Genomic DNA, 21,114 nt, shown 5'->3' with positions numbered 1-21,114 from the left:
ATGAAATTGCAATTTCAAAGGGACACTTTATTTACTTTTTTCAAACAATGTCAACTGTCCATAAAATGTCTCTCTTCAACTTCTCTTTTATAAATCTGTTTTCTAAAGGCCTTTGAACTCAAGATTACTATCAACTACAGATTTACCTCGAATAGTGAAAATTATTTTAAGTTTCTCCACTTGTCCCACAGCATCAAAATCATTTTGGACAAAGAAACCAAAGATATTCTGAGTGATGGATTCTGCATCCCCAAGTCACCCCTTCTTCATAAGCTCTCTGCTAACTTTGTTGTTGAGCACTCCATTTTTGTTTTATTCATATCTTCTCATTGTTTCATTCACATTTGTGCTGTTCATTAACTATTGGTTCATCCAGAGCATCATTCTTTTATCTCATTCAGAGACAGGAAGAACTGCAGATGCTGGAGTCAGGGATAACACAGTGTGGAACTGGGGGAACACAGCAGGCCAGGCAGCATCAGAGAACAAGGAAAGCTAATGTTTTGGGTCTGGGCCCTTCTTCAGAATTGGGGGAGGGGAGAGGGGGAAGGGACTCTGAAATAAATAGAGGAGGGGTGGGGCTGGGGAAGGTAGGTGGGATAGCGAAAGGTGAATGCAGATAGACAGTGGTGGGGATTGGTCAGCAGGATGGATGGGGCAGATAGGTGGGAGAGAAGATGGAAAGTTTGTGTCAGACCAACAAGGTGGGATTACAGCCAGAAGGCCTAGACAAGGAAGGAGCAACACCGCATATTCCACCTCAGTAGCCTACAGCCCAATGGTCTAAACATGGAATTCACCAGTTTTAAAATCTCCCCACCCCCTGGCCTCATCCCGTGACCAGCCCTCCCTCTCATTCCTGCCTCCTTGACCAGACACAACCTGTCCATCTTCTCTCCCACCTTTCTCCTCTTCCCATCTTACTGACCAATCCCCACCACTGCCTACCTGCACTCACCAATCACCATCCCACCTACCTTCCCCAGCCCCGCTCCTCCTCTCTATTTATTTATGAGCTCCCTTCCCGCTCCCCATTTCTGATGAAGGGTCCTGATCCAAAACCTCAGGCTTCCTGTTCCTCTGATGCTGCCTGGCCTGCTGCACTCATCATTCTTTTAATTCCCGATTTAACATGTTGGTGGCAGGAGCCTCAGCAATGCTTTAGCAGGTATAGGACAAAACTGGATTCGAACTCTCAACCACCACTTTTTTTTACCTGAGTCTGATATATTCTTTGCGCTCACTTGCCTAAAATCAGCTTTAGCCAGAAAAAAGTTGCCGATCCAATAGCAGTTAGAGAATGAGATGTCATCAAAATATCTGTTAGCTCAACATCAATAAAACAGACTTGCATAAACCCCATACAAATCGTCAACAACTTGTATAACAGCTATAGCGACTCACCTAGGTTTCTTTCATCCCTCTCTGGAAGTTTGCTGCTTACACTCTGATCCCTCTCTGCCAGTAATGAAATCCTAGTTCATAACCTCTTTACTTCTAGAATAGACTTAAATGAATTTTGAACTGCACGTGAAACTCCTTCTGCACAAAATGCATCTACAACTATTGTGAGCAAGAAAAGTCATTTCAGTACGATTAACTATTTTCATGGAGTCAGCACACCCTATCTGATTTTTTTTCCTGTCTGTATATCTCTTCCCTTACTGCGCAGTAGACTGCAACAATTAATCTGAGGCTGTGCAGTGCCTAATTCTGCCTTCTGAATATTCCTAAAGCCTCTTACTTAACGTATTTAAAAGACAGTTTGATTTTGTTTTTAGCCTGCCCTCAGAGTTTCTCCTTTTTCCTCCCAAAGCATGCCTTTTTCCCTGCATGTTAGGAACTCTGATATGTTTCATTCCTTGTTCTAATAAGCACTGCATAAATACAAACTGGTAATAGCAACAGCGCAGGGACAGAAATTGTACTTCCTGCATCACTACACCGCCCATGTATGGCAGTATGACAAAAGCAGCAAGGGAATTTCCCTGTTCTTCCTCACATGCAAAAAAATTATACCATATCCAGATCTTCAAAAATAGGTTTCTGTTCAAAAATGCAGCATCATTCTCAATCATTAGCTAATATAAAGTAGAAAGAAGATGCGTAAGATAGCTATAAGTAGCTGTCAGTTCTTCTTAAGAACCCAAACCCTAACCCCATGTAAAGTACCATTTCAAGCTAATGTACAATCACAGAGCACCGTGAGGTGGTTGACGAGATATTTGCTCCCTCAGGCTGTTCCCCACCTGGTCAGTCTGTGAGCAGGAAGACATACTCCGAGGGAAAAAGACAGCATCACAGTCCAACAATGCTGCGCTGGTGAATCTCCCAGGCAGTCATGTCTAGGGGAATCTTACAATGTTTGTTCTTTTGGCTCAGGCGTTATGCATTATTCCAGGAATTATTTTATGCACGTTTGTAATTTAGATCTAAAATTTCAAACAATCCACACTTAATGACGTAAATGAAAATAAATCTCTGCCTTTTTTTTGTATGAGAATTTTTTAAAAGTACCATACTGCTACTTCCAAAATCTTGGTCATAAAAAAGGACCTTCAAAAGCCATTCTTACTTTATAGCTGATCCTGCTCAGTTCAAAAGCAGAACGTGCTAAAACATTGTGTCCCTCCTGCCGTAAATTGAGGCCCACTTTTAAAATATGCACATACAAAACAGGTGCTGAGTAGACTATTCACGCCCTTGAATCTGCTCTGCTATTCAATAAGATCATGGCTGATACATTTGTATTTTCAATGCTACATCCCCATCTACCCCGATAACCTTAGATTCCATTGCATAAAGAGAATCAATCCATTTACACCTTAAAAATATTCAATGGTCTTACTACCACCACAGTTACAGTCACACAACCCTCCGAGGGACAAAAAATTCTCTTCTCTGCCCTAAAGGAACAACACCAAATCATAACACATTGATTCACCCACAAGGGGAAACATCCTTTCTATGAACTTCCATTCAGGATCTTCTCCACTTCAATTTAATCATCCTTCAGTCTTCCAAACTCCAGAAACAAGCCCAGTCTGTTCAACCTGTAAGGCAACATGCTTATTCCTGGTATCAATTTATTCAACCACCTCTGAACTGTCTCTAGTGTATTTACATTCTCAAATAAGGAAGCCAAGATTACACACAAGGTGCCATCTCACCAATACCCTGTACACCTGAAGCACTACACTCTTGTTTTCATAAAACCTGGAAAAAAAACTGCGGATGCTGCAAATCAGGAACAAAATCAGAAATTGCTGGAAAAAGCTCAGCAGGTCTGGCAGCATCTGTGAAGAAAAAAATCGGAGTTAACGTTTTGGCCCGGGTGACCCTTCTTGCTGTGAGGATAAGTCACTGGACCCAAAACATTAACTCCAGTTTTTCTTCACAGGTGCTGCCAGACCCGCAGAGCTTTTCCAGTAAATTCCATTTTTGATCCTTACTTTTATGCTCAATTCCTCTCATAGTAAAGGATAATATCCCAATGGCCTTCTCGATTACATGCTCTCCTGGTATACTAAGATTTGGTGACTCATATACTAGAACATTTCAAGTTACTATAGCCACTCTCTATTGAGGTCATTCTCTGCTGTTTTGTTCCTCCAGCCAAAGTGAACACTTTCTCATTTTCCCACATTATACACCATCTGCCAGATTTTGGCCACTCTCTCAATCTATCTATACCCTCCTGCAAGCTCCGAGAGTTTTCTTCACAAAATACTTTCTTACCTATCCTTGTGTGAGTGGCACCTTCATCTACTTCTCAGTTGGTCTCCTTATCTAAATCTTGAGGAAGTAAATTGCTAACATTTAAGGGCCCAGCACAGACCTCTTTGAGACACCATGCATCTCATCCTGCCCTAGGTTTATGTCTCCTGATTTCCTCACATGGCATTGTGTGTAAGCAATTATTTATCTTTATTTCCATTCCAGTCAGTTTTAGAGGATTCCCATTTCCTCTGAGGTATTGAGATAACACAGTGTGAAGCCTGATGAACACTGCAGGCCAAGCAGCATCAGAGGAGCAGGAAAGTTTGACGTTTTGGGTTGGGACCCTTCTTCAGAAATGGGGAGGACAAGGGGATTCTGAAATAAATAGGGAGACGGGAGAGGCAGATAGAAGATGGATAAAGGAGAAGATGGTGAGAGGAGAAACCTCCTCTGAGATATTGTTTAGGTCCATTTCTATAACTATACAGTCAAAAAACTTTATGTAGTCAAAAATCAAAATTAGAATAATAAAATATAAGCAGAAATATATGGGCTTCAGATTGGTATGACAGGTTGAGACAACATCAAGGGCCAAAGGGCCTGTACTGTGCTGTAATGTTCTATGTTCTGTGTTCTATATTTCTTCACAATTCCAGGCTGGTCACTTGGTAATGTAGGATTGAGCAAAAATACCCATATTCTGAAATACTACACCAAAACCTTGGACTTGTCAAAAAAAACCTTTTTAACATAAACTAAAAGGCAGCTTGGCTATGCTCTGGGAAAAATATACAGCCACAGGGATGTGTCCTTCAATTTTCATCCACAGGATGATTCTACTTCAATTCCTCCCACTTCTACAGACAAAAGGGGGTGGCCATGGGTACCAGCATGGGCCCAAGCTATGCCTACCTGTTTGTAGGACACGTGGAACAATCCCTCTTCCAAAGCTACACTGGCCATATCCCCCACCTCTTCCTCCGTTAAACTGATGACTGTATCGGCGCTGCCTCGTGCTCCCACGAGGAGCTTGAATAGTTCATCCACTTCACGAACACTTTCCACCCCAACCTTAAGTTCACCTGGACCATCTCTGATACCTCCCTCTCCTTCCTGGACCCCTCTGTTTCCATCTCTGGCAACCACTTGGAAATCGATATCTATTTCAAGCCCACGGACTCCCACAGCTACCTAGAATACGCCTCCTCCCACCCACCTTCCTGCAAGAATGCCATGCCCTGTTCCCAACTCCTTTGCCTCTGCCACATCTGCTCCTGAGATGAGGTATTCCACTCCCAGACATGCCAGATGTCCTTGTTTTTCAAGGATTGCAACTCTGCTCGACTGCATCTCTTGCATTTCCCTCAACTCATCCCTCACATCCCCTCCTCGCAATAATAACAAGGAATCCCCCTCATCCTCATGTACCGCCCCACCAACCTCCGGATCCAACGGGTCATCCTCCGCCACTTCCGCCATCTGCAATCTGACCCCACTACCAAGGACATTTTTCCCTCTCCACCCTTATCTGCTTTCCAGAGAGACCACTCTCTCCGGGACTCCCCTGTCCGCTCCACACTCCCCGCTAACCCCACCACCCCCAGCACTTTTCCCTGCAACCGCAGGAAGTGCTACACCTGCCCCCTCACCTACATCCCAGGCCCCAAGAAAACTTCCACATCAAACAGATGTTCACCTGCGCATCTGCTAATGTGGTGTACTGCATCCGCTGTTTCTAATGTGGCCTCCTCTACATCGGGGAAACCAAATGGAGCACCTTCGGCCCAGTTCGTGACAAACGACTGCACCTCCCAGTCGTGAACCACTTCAACTCCCCCTTCCACTCCTTGCACGATATGTCCATCCTGGGCCTCCTGTAGTGCCACAATGATGCCACCCGAAATTTGCAGGAACAGCACCTCATATTCCGCTTGGGAACACTGCAGCCCAATGGTATCAATGTGGACTTCACAAGCTTCAAAATCTCCTTGCCCCCACCATATCCCAAAACCAGCCCCATTCATCCCCGCCTCCCTAACCTGTCTGTCCTTTCTCCCACCTCAACCCACACCCCCACCTCCTACCAACCAGCCTCATCCCCACCTCCTTGACCTGCCCATCTTCCGTGGACTGACCAAACCCCATCCTAACTCCCCACCTACACTCACCTTTACTGGCTCCATCCCCACATCCTTGACCTGTCCATCTCATTTCTACCCATTTGGTCCTTTCTCCATCTTCTATCTGCCTCCCCTTTTCTCTATTTATTTCAGAATTCCCTTCCGCTCCCCCATTTCTGAAGAAGGGTCCGGACCCTTAAACGTCAGCCTTCCTGCTCGGCCTGCTGTGTTCATCCCACTCTACACCCTGTTATCTCAGACACAGGGATGGCCGCCTGGAACCATTGTTCAGTCTGAAAATCCAACTCAGACTTTGACTCAAATAACAATGAACCAGACCTGACATTCTAAACTGTATCAGAGATAATGGGAACTGCAGATGCTGGAGATTCCAAGATAATAAAATGTGAGGCTGGATGAACACAGCAGGCCAAGCAGCATCTCAGGAGCACAAAAGCTGACGTTTCGGGCCTAGACCCTTCATCAGAGAGGGGGATGGGGGGAGGGAACTGGAATAAATAGGGAGAGAGGGGGAGGCGGACCGAAGATGGAGAGTAAAGAAGATAGGTGGAGAGGGTGTAGGTGGGGAGGTAGGGAGGGGATAGAACACCTCCGCTCAGTTCGCAACAAACAACTGCACCTCCCAGTCGCAAACCATTTCCACTCCCCCTCCCATTCTCTTGATGACATGTCCATCATGGGCCTCCTGCACTGCCACAATGATGCCACCCGAAGGTTGCAGGAACAGCAACTCATATTCCGCCTGGGAACCCTGCAGCCATATGGTATCAATGTGGACTTCACCAGTTTCAAAATCTCCCCTTCCCCCACTGCATCCCTAAACCAGCCCAGTTCATCCCCTCCCCCCACTGCACCACACAACCAGCCCAGCTCTTCCCCCCCACCCACTGCATCCCAAAACCAGTCCAACCTGTCTCTGCCTCCCTAACCGGTTCTTCCTCTCACCCATCCCTTCCTCCCACCCCAAGCCGCACCCCCAGCTACCTACTAACCTCATCCCACCTCCTTGACCTGTCCGTCTTCCCTGGACTGACCTATCCCCTCCCTACCTCCCCACCTACACCCTCTCCACCTATCTTCTTTACTCTCCATCTTCGGTCCGCCTCCCCCTCTCTCCCTATTTATTCCAGTTCCCTCCCCCCATCCCCCTCTCTGATGAAGGGTCTAGGCCCGAAACGTCAGCTTTTGTGCTCCTGAGATGCTGCTTGGCCTGCTGTGTTCATCCAGCCTCACATTTTATATTCTAAACTGTAGCTAACTTTTACCCTTTGGACCATCCCACCCAGACAGTGTGGAGCCTCTACAGATACCAAGACACTCAACTTCAATCAATATTTATGCACAGAGACATTGACCATTCTATTTAATCAAAATACATTCACACCTACTGTTAACTATCAGGGAGCCAATTGCCTCAAAAGGGAATACCGATAACACAATAACAAGCGCAGATTTGGCACGAAGGGAAGAGACTTGCAGTTAGTGTAATTGCAGGCCCTATACCTCAGTGGAGAGCACGACTCGCCCCGGGAGCTATCCCCACAGCTACTACCAGGAGAAAGATCCGAAAGGCCCCGAAGTGATCCCTAGAGCCATCTCCAGACAGCAATCCCAAAACCTACCGACACGGGGGAACCGGCGACAACCGACCACGACCGGCAGGCCTGACAATTTACGACCTCCGAAAGCCACCAGCTTGATTGATAAGGCCTCAGGCACATTCCTGAGGTGAAAACCTGTTCGCGGGAACCACCACAAAGTAAGGAAAACCAACAAATCCACTCCGCGTCCCACCGCGTCAACGGACTCGACACAGCCTGAAGGCCGCTACCGTCCGAAGTCTTCATCGAAGCTCCGGCTACGGCAAGAGGGAACGGCCAGCCGTACTTCAAAATGGTGTTTACCCCCAGTGGTGAGCTTCAATACTTGAGACCCCAAAGTATCCAACCTAGCTAGCAGGGAGGGGATGGTGGGTGGCAACAGTGCAGGGAACCCCAAGGGTTGGAAGCCTGATAAATGTTTCTGTGATTAAAACCCTGTTGTCTAGTTCTAATAATGTTTAAACTGAATTTGATTTAATAGTGTTTAGTTACTGTCCTCTGTATAATTGATAATGTCAATTTCACAATTTATTACATTTGCCTTTATTTCTTGCGTTATACTTACCTTTTGTATTTAAATAAACGCAAAGGTTCTTTTGCCCTGAAACACTTGTCCACTGCCTTCTTAAAGTCACATTCTCTAAATAAGACCAGTGTCAGAACTTGGGATCTGGGGGTGATTTGAACCACCTAAAAATCAGCAAATGACTGATCGTAAACCGGAACCCCTACAGTAATAAGTAACTGCAAACAAATTAATCGTCTAAAATCATCTTTGCCATTGAGGGTGTCAAAAATGTTTCTACATAATTTGTGGATGAATTAAATATTTTCTGTTCTCTTCAGAATTATCAACTTTTTTTGTCTTTTTTTTTCAATTCGCTTTTTGCAAAGTTTCCATCCGTACCCTGACTGAATTTTCTCCAACTCCGACTAGATCCAGGTGTGACACAGTAATGAATTTGCGATGACCTTGATGCACATTAGAATGGCCGTTCTATGAGGTCTACCTGTTTTGTAAGAAAGTGAAATCATTAGTGTCAATGCTGTGATAGGGAGGCAGTGCAATGTGTTCCTTACCCATTCATCATGTCCTTGCATGTTCCTCGGTTGATACATGGATTGCTGGCACATTCGTCAATATCTGTCTCGCAGTCAACTCCCTCATAACCAGAAGCACATAAACAGTCATAGAATGCAATGTTGTCTCTACACGTACCACCATGCTGACAGGGGTTCGATTCGCATTCATTTATTTCAACTTCACAGTTCAGACCTTAGGAAATTAAAAGATAAGTGTTGATTTTAAACTAAATTTTGTACTTTTGATTTTCAGTAGGAGCATTTCTACATAGAATACAATCAAAGATTTAGAAAATAGTTTTTATTCAGTAGAATGAAAACGAAGGAAGTGTGATAATGAGGGAGAAACAGGTAAATAAAGATGGAAAGGTGAAGAATTTTCTTTGGGGTCACTCAGAATTCAAGCATTAGCTCACGTAGATGTCAGCTGAACCTCAATCTGATAGACAGTGCTTATGTTATTCCTCCAGTCAGAACTGTGGTGACAGTCTGTTTCAGTAATGGTATTTTGAAAATAAACTCAAATTTAAATTTTTAAATTTAGGTTTGAAAAGCCCTAGCAACCGTCTATAGTTTAAGATCTTTAACTCGTCATTGTCTACAGGAATAGTGCCAGATGACTGGAGGATAGCAAATGTGGTTCCCCTGTTCAAGAAGGGGAGTAGAGACAACCCTGGTAATTATAGACCAGTGAGCCTTACCTCAGTTGTTGGTAAAGTGTTGGAAAAGGTTATAAGGGATAGGATTTATAATCATCTAGAAAAGAATAAATTGATTAGGGATAGTCAGCACGGTTTTGTGAAGGGAAGGTCGTGCCTCACAAACCTTATTGAGTTCTTTGAGAAGGTGACCAAACAGGTAGAGGAGAGTAAACCGGTTGATGTGGTGTATATGGATTTCAGCAAGGCGTTCGATAAGGTTCCCCACAATAGGCTATTGTGCAAAATGCGGAGGAATGGAATTGTGGGAGATATAGCAGTTTGGATCGGAAATTGGCTTGCTGAAAGAAGACAGAGGGTGGTAGTTGATGGGAAATGTTCATCCTAGAGACCAGTTACTAGTAGTGTACCGCAAGGGTTGGTGTTGGGTCCACTGCTGTTTGTCATTTTTACAAATGACCTGGATGAGGGCGTAGAAGGATGGCTTAGTAAATATGCAGACAACACTAAGGTCGGTGGAGTTGTGGATAGTGACGAAGGATGCTGTAGGTTGCAGAGAGACATAGATAAGCTGCAGAGCTGGGCTGAGAGGTGGCAAATGGAGTTTAATGCAGACAAGTGTGAGGTGATGCACTTTGGTAGGAGTAACCAGAAGGCAAAGTACAGGGCTAATGGTAAGATTCTTAGTAGTGTAGATGAGCAGAGAGATCTCGGTGTCCATGTACACAGATCCTTGAAAGTTGCCACCCAGGTTGACAGGGCTGTTAAGAAGGCATACGGTGTTTTAGCTTTTATTAATAGAGGGATCGAGTTCCGGAACCAAGAGGTTATGGTGAAGCTGTACAAAACTCTGGTGCGGCCACACTTGGAGTATTGTGTACAGTTCTGGTCACCGCATTATAAGAAGGATGTGAAAACTTTGGAAAGGGTGCAGAGGAGATTTACTGGGATGTTGCCTGGTATGGAGGGAAGGTCTTACGAGGAAAGGCTGAGGGACGTGAGGCTGTTTTCATTAGAGAGAAGAAGGTTGAGAGGTGACTTAATTGAAACATATAAAATAATCAGAGGGTTAGATAGGGTGGATAGGGAGAGCCTTTTTCCCAGGATGGTGATGGCGAGCACGAGAGGGCATAGCTTTGAACTGAGGGGAGAAAGATATCGGACAGATGTCAGAGGTGGTTTCTTTACTCAGAGAATAGTAAGGGAATGGAACGCTTTGCCTGCAACGGTAGTAGATTCGCCAACTTTAGGTACATTTAAGTCGTCATTGGATAAGCATATGGACGTACATGGAATAGTGTAGGTTAGATGGGCTTGAGATTGGTATGACAGGTCGGCACAATATTGAGGGCTGAAGGGCCTGTACTGTGCTGTGATGTTCTATGTTCTATGTTCTAAACATACCAAAAGGCTACAACAAGAAAAATAGACTTGTAAATTTGCAAAATTTAAATAATTGATGATTTGAATATAATATTGGTTGTTTCTGCAATTGGTGAGCAGTTTAATGAGTGCATAAACATCATGACAGTTTTCATAGATAAGAGATAATGGGAACTGCAGATGCTGGAGATTCCAAGATAATAAAATGTGAGGCTGGATGAACACAGCAGGCCAAGCAGCATCTCAGGCGCACAAAAGCTGACGTTTCGGGCCTAGACCCTTCATCAGAGAGACTCTCTGATGAAGGGTCTAGGCCCGAAACGTCAGCTTTTGTGCTCCTGAGATGCTGCTTGGCCTGCTGTGTTCATCCAGCCTCACATTTTATTATGACAGTTTTCATGACAGTTTCTGAAATTATCTTTAGATTTGGGAAAATATTCTGTGTTTCAACCTCAATTTTTCCCATTATAGCTGCTTGTCTGAAATACCGTAAAAATGTAAACTCAACAGATACTTACAGTCATTTCACAAGCTCAGTTGGAATCATAGAACTGTTAGTGCAGAAGAAAGCCATTTGATCCATCACGTCCATGATAGATCCCGTAAGGTGTGCTTCCAGTTGGAATATATCTGTATTTTGCTGGGGGTCCTAAAGTTGTACAGTTTGTAACTATCTATCCCATGGCATTCAGAAGTCATGCATCATAGCATTTAATTCTAACAGTTCCATTCGCCCTGAGGAATGGGGAAAACTGCAGACCACAAACTGATGAAACACTGCTGGTCCTTTAAAGGGCATAGTGTTGGCCCTGCACATGACCACAACAAATGGCAGGTAATGCTGCTGTGTCTCTGACATTGTAAAAATAAACAACCTGTTTTTCACTCCTTAGGAGCACCAAAGTCAGGTCAGCCATTCCCAGAGCAAAACTTGTTGGAAAATGTACAATAAGTCAGAATTTAGAAAACAGGTTAAATATTATCTGATAATAAATATAATTTGTTTACCCATTCATGGAAGAACTGCTGAAAATATAGCTTTGAGACTCAGTGAGTGACAGTGTGTTTTATCGCATGTAAAAACTTGCAGTGTAGCTAGTGGAGTTCAAGATGAAGTACAAACTTTTGGTTATCACCACAATGTCTAGTGCTCCAATAGGCCAAACCAACTCTCCTTATGAATGGAGTCCAACAAGGTATTCATTGGATTCATAGACAAAATTTAGGTACTGAATAGTAAAAGAGTAAATGATTAACTCTACCTTCCGTAATTGTATGAAATTTTTAAAAAAAGGGACATTGCCATTATTGTAAAGTATTTTTGTCAGTCAGTTTCCTTTATTTGCATCTGGACTGATGACTGGTTACACTCAATAGAATTCTTTGCTACCAAGCCCTGTACACAACTGCGTGTGAACATACACACTCCTGTGTCTAACATGTCCTAATCTTTATCTGATTACAATATAAAAAGTTTTAGGTAATATAAATAAACTCAGTCCATCCTCAGTGTAAACCCAGGGAACAACACCAAATTATTCTACTGGGCATCTTACAGTCTTCCAGACTGAACATTGAATTCAACAATTCCAGACAACAATCTGCACCATTTTGTTTCCCTTATTTTTAGAGGTTTTAGATTAGCTGTTGCTTTCCTCTTTTCCTTTGCTTTAATGTTCTGCTATTCACACCTCCTCTAGATGTGCTTCATTTCTTTACTTGTTCCCATTATCGATTACTTTTGCTCTTGACCCCACCTCTGCTGCACTGCTAATTTCTGGATTTCCTCTTTATCATAGACTTTCTATTTTGCTCTTCATTCACCATGAATTCACCGCCCCCTCCCTTAATTTGTCTGGAACCTGTTACCTTTCTACTCTGTACTAGGCTGGAGCAAGATCAACGGCCTTAAACATTGGGCTGAATGTTAATATATGAGAAATAGGAGCAGGAAAGTATCATCCAGTCAGCCAAGCCTGCTGGGCCATTCATGACTGAAATTGGGCTTCATCCCTGGAATGACTGTACACAAGGTCAGCCAGGTGGACTTCACAGAATAGGGGTTCCCTGATTGAGGCTGTTAACTTGGTCCAATCAGGGAGCCCTAACTGACAAAGTTAAACAGGAGTGTCAGGTTCTGTTTACTCTGAGAGCTGGCTCCACAGAAGCTAGATCAGTGTCAAGGACTCTCCATGCAGAAATAAAGGGTGACCTGGCGATTGGATACAGGCCTCTGTGGAATTATTTCAATTCCCACTTTGCTGACTGATCCCTGTACCACTTGATTCCCTGAGAGAACAAAACTCTGCCTATCACAGCCTTAAATATGGTCAAAGATAGAACTCCACAACTGTATGGAGAAAAGAACATTGTGATAATGGTAAATATGAACTTCTGATTTTTAAATTCCATCATATGGTTGTTATATTTGGGATGTTTCATGGAGTACATTTTTTTTTTTATAAAGGAAGACTTGTGGACCTAAAATGACTATAGTGGTCACCTGGCCACAAACTGAAGCCTGAATTGTGGGATCCATGTGAAATAAACTAAAGCATCTGCACTGAAATGATCATTTCATGTAAAGTCATTGAAACCAGACAACTGAGTCAATGTGAAGAAATTTGCATTTTCTGTTTAATTCACGCTGTTATGACACCTTCATATATTGGAAGATAAAAGGCCTGTCTGCCAGTTAGCCAACTTGGAAATACAGTGGAGCTGGACTCTGGAATTTATAATGAACTATAGCTCAACAGCTACTTTTAAGCAGCAGATCAGAGAGAATCCATAAGAGCAGAATCTGGGAGCTGTTCTCTCTCTCTCTCTCTCTCTCTCTCTCTCTCTCTCTCTCTCTCTCTCTCTCTCTCTCTCTCCCCCTCCCCCTGCCTGGTTCTCTCATCCTAAATAAATAGTGCCTAGTGAAAAACAACTTACATAAACAGCTATTCGCTGAAGATGTGAATCAACAACTAATCAATTCTGCTGCAGGCTTAAAACCTTAAGGATTATAAGGACTTGTAAACTTCATATCCTTATTTCTCCCCATCAGTACCAGACACTCTTCTTTTAAAGGTTATTACATGTGTTTGTGTGTATGTTTGATGTTGTGTTCTTACTCTTTGTTCCCATGGGCGTACCAAATAATAAGATTTCTCTTTTTTTTCACTTGGTAGTTGGCTCTATCAATTTCTCGTAAACTGTGTTTTAATTAAAAGTGCAATTGCTGCTTGCCAAAAGAAGACAAATATTGATGACCAAATAGTGATAAAGATAAGGGAAGCCAATACCACCTACACATCTGGTTGTACCAGGAAACCCAGAAATTCACAGAGAATCAGCTAACATCCCCATGTCTGACCTTATGATGGAGGGAAGGTCATTGACAATGTAGCTAAAGATGGTTGGGCTAACAACAGTACCCTACAGAGAAGTCCCAGAGCTGGGATGACTAGCCTCTAACCAACATAACCATCTTCCTTCATGCCAGCTCTGACCCCAACCACTGGAGAGATAGCCTCCTGATTCCTAATGACTCTAGTTTTGCTGGAGCCTCTTGATGTGCCACACTTGATCTAACTTAGCCTTGATGTCAAGGGCTGTCACTCTCACCTCACCCCCTGGAATTTAGCTCTTTTGTTCATGTTTGAACAAAGGCTGTAATGAAGTCAGAGACTGAATGGCAATGGTAGATCCCAAACATGGAATCACTGAGCAGGTTATTGTTGAGTTGGTGCTACTTGATAGCATTTTTTATGACACCTTTGATCACTTTACTGTTGATCTAATGGGGTAGTAATTGGCTGAGTTGGATTTGTAATGCTTTTGTGTCCTGGACCTAATCTGGCAATTTTCTTGGGAGTGATGTGCGCGGTTCTGTTGCTATACTACAGAAAAGATGTGGAGGGTTTGGAGAGGGTGCAAAACAGGTTTACCAGGATGTTGCCTGGATTGGAATAATAGCTATAATAAGAAGTTGCCAAACTTGGATTGTTTTCACTCATTGGAGGCTGAGGGGCGACATTGTAGACATGTATAAAATTATGAGTGGCATAAATAGGGTGGATAGTTGGAGTCTTTTTCCCAGAATGGAAATGTCAAATAATAGAGGGCATGGTTTTAAGGTGAGAGGGGAAAAGTTCAAGGTGACGTGTGAGGTGAGGTTTTTTGCCCCCAGAGGGGTGATAGGTGCCATGAACAGGGAGGTTGTAGAGGCAGATATATTGCAATGTTCAAGAGGCATTTAGGCAGACACAAGAATAGGCAGGTAATAGAGGGATATGGACCACATGCAGACAGGTGGGATTATTTTAGGTTGGCATTAAGGTCAGCGCAGACACAGTGGCTCAAAACGCCTGTTCCTGTATTGTACTGTTCTATGTTTCTCCACATTGTCGGGTAGATGCCAGTGTTGTAGCTATACTGGAGCACTTAGGCTCGGGATTCAGCAAGTTCTGATACAGGTCTCCAGTATCCTTCAGTACCCAGCTACTTTTCCCAGTTTGGCTGCCTTTAATCAGGAGCCATTTCTCCTGCACCAATCTTTGAGCCACACATGTATCCTCTCATAATATTTGCCGTATGTTAATTTGAAAGTGGCTCAGCTTATAATGTGGGGATTATGACCTTCGAGATTCTATTTTTTTAATGTGGCACCTAGCTTCTCTTGCTGACAATACAAACCTCCTACTGCATCATGCCTATGTCACTGGTACCTACAGGGACCACAACAACTGGATGATTTGCCTTTCACTGCACCTTCCTCTCCAAGTCTTGAACCCTGGCGCTGAGCAGGCAGCATTGCAGTTTGCATGTATGCTCTTTGCTGAAAAGAGATATGAACAACACCCTCATTATACAACCATAACTACCACCACAACGTTTGTTTCTGCTCCCCCCAACCTTAAGGACTTCCATGCTGCCATGGTCAATTAGTTCATCCACCTGAAGCCCTTACTTTCATCCAAACAAAGTGAAAGAACCTCAAGCATGTTGGACAATTGCAAAGGTTGAAGGTCCTGCCCTCTGGGTCTCCTTAATGTGCTTCATTTGCTGTCATACCTTCCTTGAACACTGATTAAATCAGACCCAATCTTAAGAAGTGTAACTGCCTCTAGGTACAATGCATCCAGGTAAGTTTCCTCTTTTCTGATGTGTCACAGTGCTTGTAATTCAGCTTCTAGCGCATAAACTCAGATCCAAAGCTGCTTAAAACTACAAATAAATTTTCCATCATGAACAGGAAATATCAGAACACAGCCACAATAGTAATTGCCTTAAATGGATAGAATAGTGTTTTTAAAAATATTTTCAAACAATAAAACCGTGTTTGCCTTTTCCAAATGAGGTCACATTCTTTTGTGAGCAGATTGGCTAAGATTTTAGTGTGTGCGTAATGTGTTAAGAACCTGTCTTTATGGTGCTTTATGGTGAATTTGTGCACATGATCTATGTGGACGCAAAGTCTTGTAATGGCATATAGTGCAGCAAAAGAGAGAGAAAGTCAACTTCAATCTGAAAATGGTGCAAGAGGGAGTGAGAGAAAGTGTAGAAGGAGAGACTTAATACAACTCCAGTGAAGTGACAGAGAGAGGGGTGCCAGAGACTAAAAACCAGTACATGAGGAAGATTGAGTATGGAACTGAAGCTGCTCTACCTGTGGCCTACGTTCTGAGGGAGATGTGACAGCGCAGGGAAACAGATAATTAATCAATTGGTGAGTATTTTGCTTGTTGGGTCTTTCAAAATTCATGCAATTTATGAACATAAGAATTAGGAACATTAGTAGATCCATGAGTCCCTTGAGACTGCTCTGCCCTTCAACAAGATCATCATTATCATTTCTGCTTTAAATTATACATTCTTATCTACTCCTGATAAATTTTGATTGCTTTGGTTAACCCAAGGTTATCTGCCTCCACCATAAAATTATTAATTGACCCCATTCTCCACTGCCTTCTGAGATACAGAGTATGAAAGCCGCACAGTCCTCCGAGTGAAAACAAAAACATTCTCCTCACCTTTGGCCCCAAAAACCAGGCAAAAAATTTTCCAAAGATGTGGGCATTGGTGAGTTATTTGGGGAAATTAAGTGAGATTGGTAAAATTACTTCTCAACATCAAGAAAAAAGCAAGGTTTGATTCTCAACCAAGCTTTGAACAAGTGAGACATGAATCTCAATATGAGAGGCAAGAGGCTTGTTTGCACTCATTTGAATGCAGTAGCATGAAACTAGCACCTAATCTCACCACATCGAAATGAAGTTTCCTGTTCTCTCACCCACCAGGCAGAAACCAGTCTAACGATAATACCATTAGGCTATTGTGTCTCCCTTGATTAATGTTAAATTCTATTGGAATTTCAGTTAGTTTGGTTGGCGAGATGGTTAATGCAGAATGATGCTAACAGCATGGATTGTTTGCCCAATAGGGCTGTGACTGTTCTTTGTGGGTGAGCTTTGTCTGCCCCATCCTGGCAGCGCAATGCCCCTCCAGCTGTTTCTCTCCCATAGTCCAATATGGACTATGGCTAATTACTTCCTTACTTTATTAGATTAAATTCCATTTTGATGCAAATAACCTGACAAGTTCCTCCCTTTTAGAATTTGTCATGCCCTTCCTTTTATACAGAGTAGCATCGAAATGTCATGCTTCATCTGTTTGAGGTTACCAAGTCTACTAACGCTCATCTTTGTCATCTCACCCCAATCCCTCATCTCTCCTACAAGAACCCACCAATTTTAATTTGTTCATATCTTTTTGAAAGTGGCTGAGATCAGGAGCTGAGAATCACAGGACGTTACTGCTTCCCTCACAGAATTACAGAATCATTACAAAGTAGAAGGCGGCTACTTGGTCTATTGTCCCTGCATCAGTTCTAATATCTCATGCTAATCTCCCCATAACACAATGACAATCGCATTAACCATTCCCTCTTGAATTCCTGAATTGAACCTGCCTCCACCACTTTGCCAGGCAGCGCATTCCATATCTTAACAACTCACTGGCTGAAAAAATATTTTTTCACATTACATTTGCTTTTGTTTTTTTTTGGAAATGATGCGCAAACTGCAAGTGTATTTGTTGTCATTGCATGGTAACAAGACATGAGTGCTAACATTCACAACTCCTGTGTCCATCCTTAGCAATCTTTAATCCATGCACATCACTTGTAGCCGTAGCAATGATTGCCACGCTTCAAAAGCACTTACTTGATTATGTGGTGCTTTGAGATATCTGGAGGTGGCAAAAGATGCTTTACGATGTATGATTTGTTTTTATTTTATGATAAAAACGGAATTTAATCTACTTAGCAAGTTTTGACACAACTATGGGGAAAAATCCAGGACTAATAGCAATTGTAAATTGTACAAATAACTGAGATCAAATCTATAGGATTTCTGTTTAACATACCAGTGGTGCAATGACTTTGGAATTTTTTGGTACTTCAACAATCTTGTTTTAACTTTCATTTATGACTGCAAGTAATTACACAGAATTGAACTCTTTCAGTATCTAATGGAACTGAGTGCTTGAACCTTGGTTGCTGATAACACTGACTGCTTTAGCTTCACCCCCTCATCTATCAGACATAACTCATGGCGTCAGCCCTCTGGAAAGCAGCACGGTACCAGGGTTTGAGTGGAACCTGGGGCTTAAGTGGGTTTAAAGTCTCTCACTTGAGATGTCGCAGGTTGTTTTGATGCTGCTTTTACTATTCAGGGTGATTCATGAACAGTACAGATAGCAGACAAGAATGTTTCAGGCAGTGTCACAGGTCATGGCACGTCAGTGGGAATTGAAATAAACTAACAAAAAGAAGCCAGCCAACAGAAGGCTTAAAGAATGAATAGCTACAAATATAGGATTATTTAATCATCTGTAGCACCCTAAATATTTTACCTCTTGAATCTGTTCCAGATTAAATGTATTTTAACATAACTCAGCTTTTATGTCTCTATTACATTTTATACATGTTATATCTCTGTTACATCTTATACATTGTTGGAAACTGTTTGAAAGAAATGTTTTTCATATATTTCTGAAAAACACAATTTGGAATCCTACTGAGAAGAACACAACCCGAGCATTATTAACCTAGGGACAGCATATTGAAAGAAGAATATTTTCTTCAGAATTGAAAACATGTGAGTCAAAATGCTATCATGGGAACAGGTTTTACAGTGCAAGTAGCATTAGAAGTTTACAAAACTCATCCCTCTTTATCCCTTAAACAGCTGATCCAGGACATTTGCAGCTTAATCAGCTGATGTATAGTCACATTACTGGCCTTCAACACCGGTAATCCGCAGAACTGATTTCTGTATGTACACAGGATAAGTCGTAAATCATACGTACGCTTTAGCATGGGTATTACGTCAACCTGTCCATTATGTATTTTAAAAAAGATCAAAAAATTAAAACTTAAATATGATTCAACTTGTTGGACTGACACCTGACAAATATTCCCTGCATTTAGATATTGCAGTTCTGTGTTTACCTAATTCTCATTTAACAATTTCAGGAATCTGCAATATTTCAAAGGGAATTCACATCTGCTTTTGGCCGTTCTGAGCGAGAAGATGCTTTTTCATGTATTAAAAATGCTGTTACTACTTTCAAGAGTGGGTTTGGATTATTTTCGAGTTTTTTTCATTCAATGTAGTAAGAAAAACATTTTAAAGTGCATGAAACTGCCAGTCTGCCAGAACGCTGCTTTCTTCTAGTCCTGGATATGTGTCTTTCCCTCTACATTGCATTGTCAGAAATAATTTTATCCAGAAGTGTGCTCCCAGAGTTTCTTGAGTTTTTAGATATTCTACAATATTTTCCCAAATCCATGCAGGAACTGCAATTTACATTTTTGTGCAATTCACAGAATTTCAAAACCAACTCCAAGGTTTTTAATGTGGGAACTCTGCTGACTAAATTACTGAATTGAAGTGATTGTGTTGATTTCCAGACCACATATTCTACATTTCTTTTTGGAATGCCATTCATCTGAGGGACTTTCATTATATTTCACAGGAGGTACATACGTTGTTGCGTGGCTTAGTATGGAAAATTATGGGTGAAATTTTTTTTTTAATCCAGTATATGAGCAGGTAAATATTGCCTTAGGAGTGTACAACTGAAAATGTGTCATTGTTAACGCGATTCATGCCATTATGCACTCATCACATAAAGGGGACCAGTTTTCTCAGTTAGCCAGATGGCTGATTTGCGATGCAGAGTGGCACCAGCCAAATGGATTTAATTTCCATATTGGCTGAGGTTACCATGAAGGTCCTGCCTTCTCAAGCTCAACTCTGGCCTCAGGTGTGGAGACCCTCAGATTAAACTCACCATCCATCAGCATCAGCCCTGTCTAATGAGGGAGCAACCTTATAGTTCTTTGAGACTATGATGACATTACCTTACTCATCAGATTGAATAGTAGTGTGATGGAAACTTGATTTCACACAGTCATAGACTCTTACAGCATGGAAACAGACCCTTCGATCCAACCAGTCCACACAGACCATGTTGCCAAACTAAACTAGTCCCACCTGCCTGCAAAGATAGTAGGAATTGCAGATGCTGGCGAATATGAGATAACAAGGTGTGGAGCTGGATGAACACAGCAGGCCAAGCAGCATTAGAGGAGCAGAAATGCAGACGTTTTGGGCCCAGACCCTTCTCCCACTGCCTGCGCTTGACCCATATCCGTCTAAACCTTTCCTAATCATGAACTTCTTTAAATGAAAAATCTCTTCAAATTCCTGTTTGAACCAAGAGCTGATAGAAAATCAGTTGTCCATAGTCAGCAAGCCAATTGGCAATAAAAACCAAAAGAACTGCGGATGCTGTAAATCAGGAACAAAAATAAAAGTTGCTGGAAAAGTTGAGCAGGTCTGGCAGCAACTGTGAAGAAAAGAATCGGGTCAGACCTGAAACGTTAACTCTGATTTTTTTTCTTTACAGATGCTGCCAGACCTGCTGAGCTTTTCCAGCAACTTCTGTTTTTGAAGCCAGTTGGCAAGCCTGCTGGACTCTGTTGAACCTTTAATCAATTAACTTAATGATATGATTTAATATGACTAATTATGATAATTCAGAATTCATTGTTTTTCTAAAAAAGAGTAGGCTATCAGTATTTTCCAAAAATAGTCATGATATTCACAACTTTACCATGGTCCTGGATTTGATTTGCTGAATATGGAAACATTTCCAATTTGCTGCATAAGAATGTCAGCTGTAGCTTTCCAGACTCTAAAATACTGATATAACACCAGCTATTTTAGTTAGGCAGGAGATGGAGAAAATGTGGATGATGGTCACAAATTGTCCGTTACAAATAAATCAGTAAATTCATTCTCCTGATCGTAGTCAGTTAACTCAATTGTCAAACAAGAAATTAATCAGATCATAAATGAGTACATCCAATTTCTCAGTCAAATATAGAAAGAAAAGTTTGGTTCTACGCTAAAATTAAATAATGTGTTCACTTAAGTTGCTTTTTTTTTTGTTTTTGAGGGGTCTTGAGAT

At 42.2% G+C, this 21,114-nt stretch overlaps 1 protein-coding gene across 1 annotated transcript in view; it reads right to left on the bottom strand.

The window, feature by feature from the left end:
- Positions 1–21,114, bottom strand: part of LOC125465260 (protein crumbs homolog 1-like) — a 175,965-nt gene that overhangs the window by 76,114 nt on the left and 78,737 nt on the right. Inside the window, exon 3 of the mRNA XM_059638411.1 lies at positions 8,543–8,738. Within this exon, the coding sequence (XP_059494394.1) occupies positions 8,543–8,738 (196 nt within the window). The remainder of the gene's footprint in view (positions 1–8,542; positions 8,739–21,114) is intronic.

The sequence above is a fragment of the Stegostoma tigrinum genome, chromosome 29 (genome assembly GCF_030684315.1).
Source record: "Stegostoma tigrinum isolate sSteTig4 chromosome 29, sSteTig4.hap1, whole genome shotgun sequence".
Classification (NCBI taxonomy): domain Eukaryota; kingdom Metazoa; phylum Chordata; class Chondrichthyes; order Orectolobiformes; family Stegostomatidae; genus Stegostoma; species Stegostoma tigrinum.
This window is presented reverse-complemented; position numbering and strand designations above follow the sequence as displayed.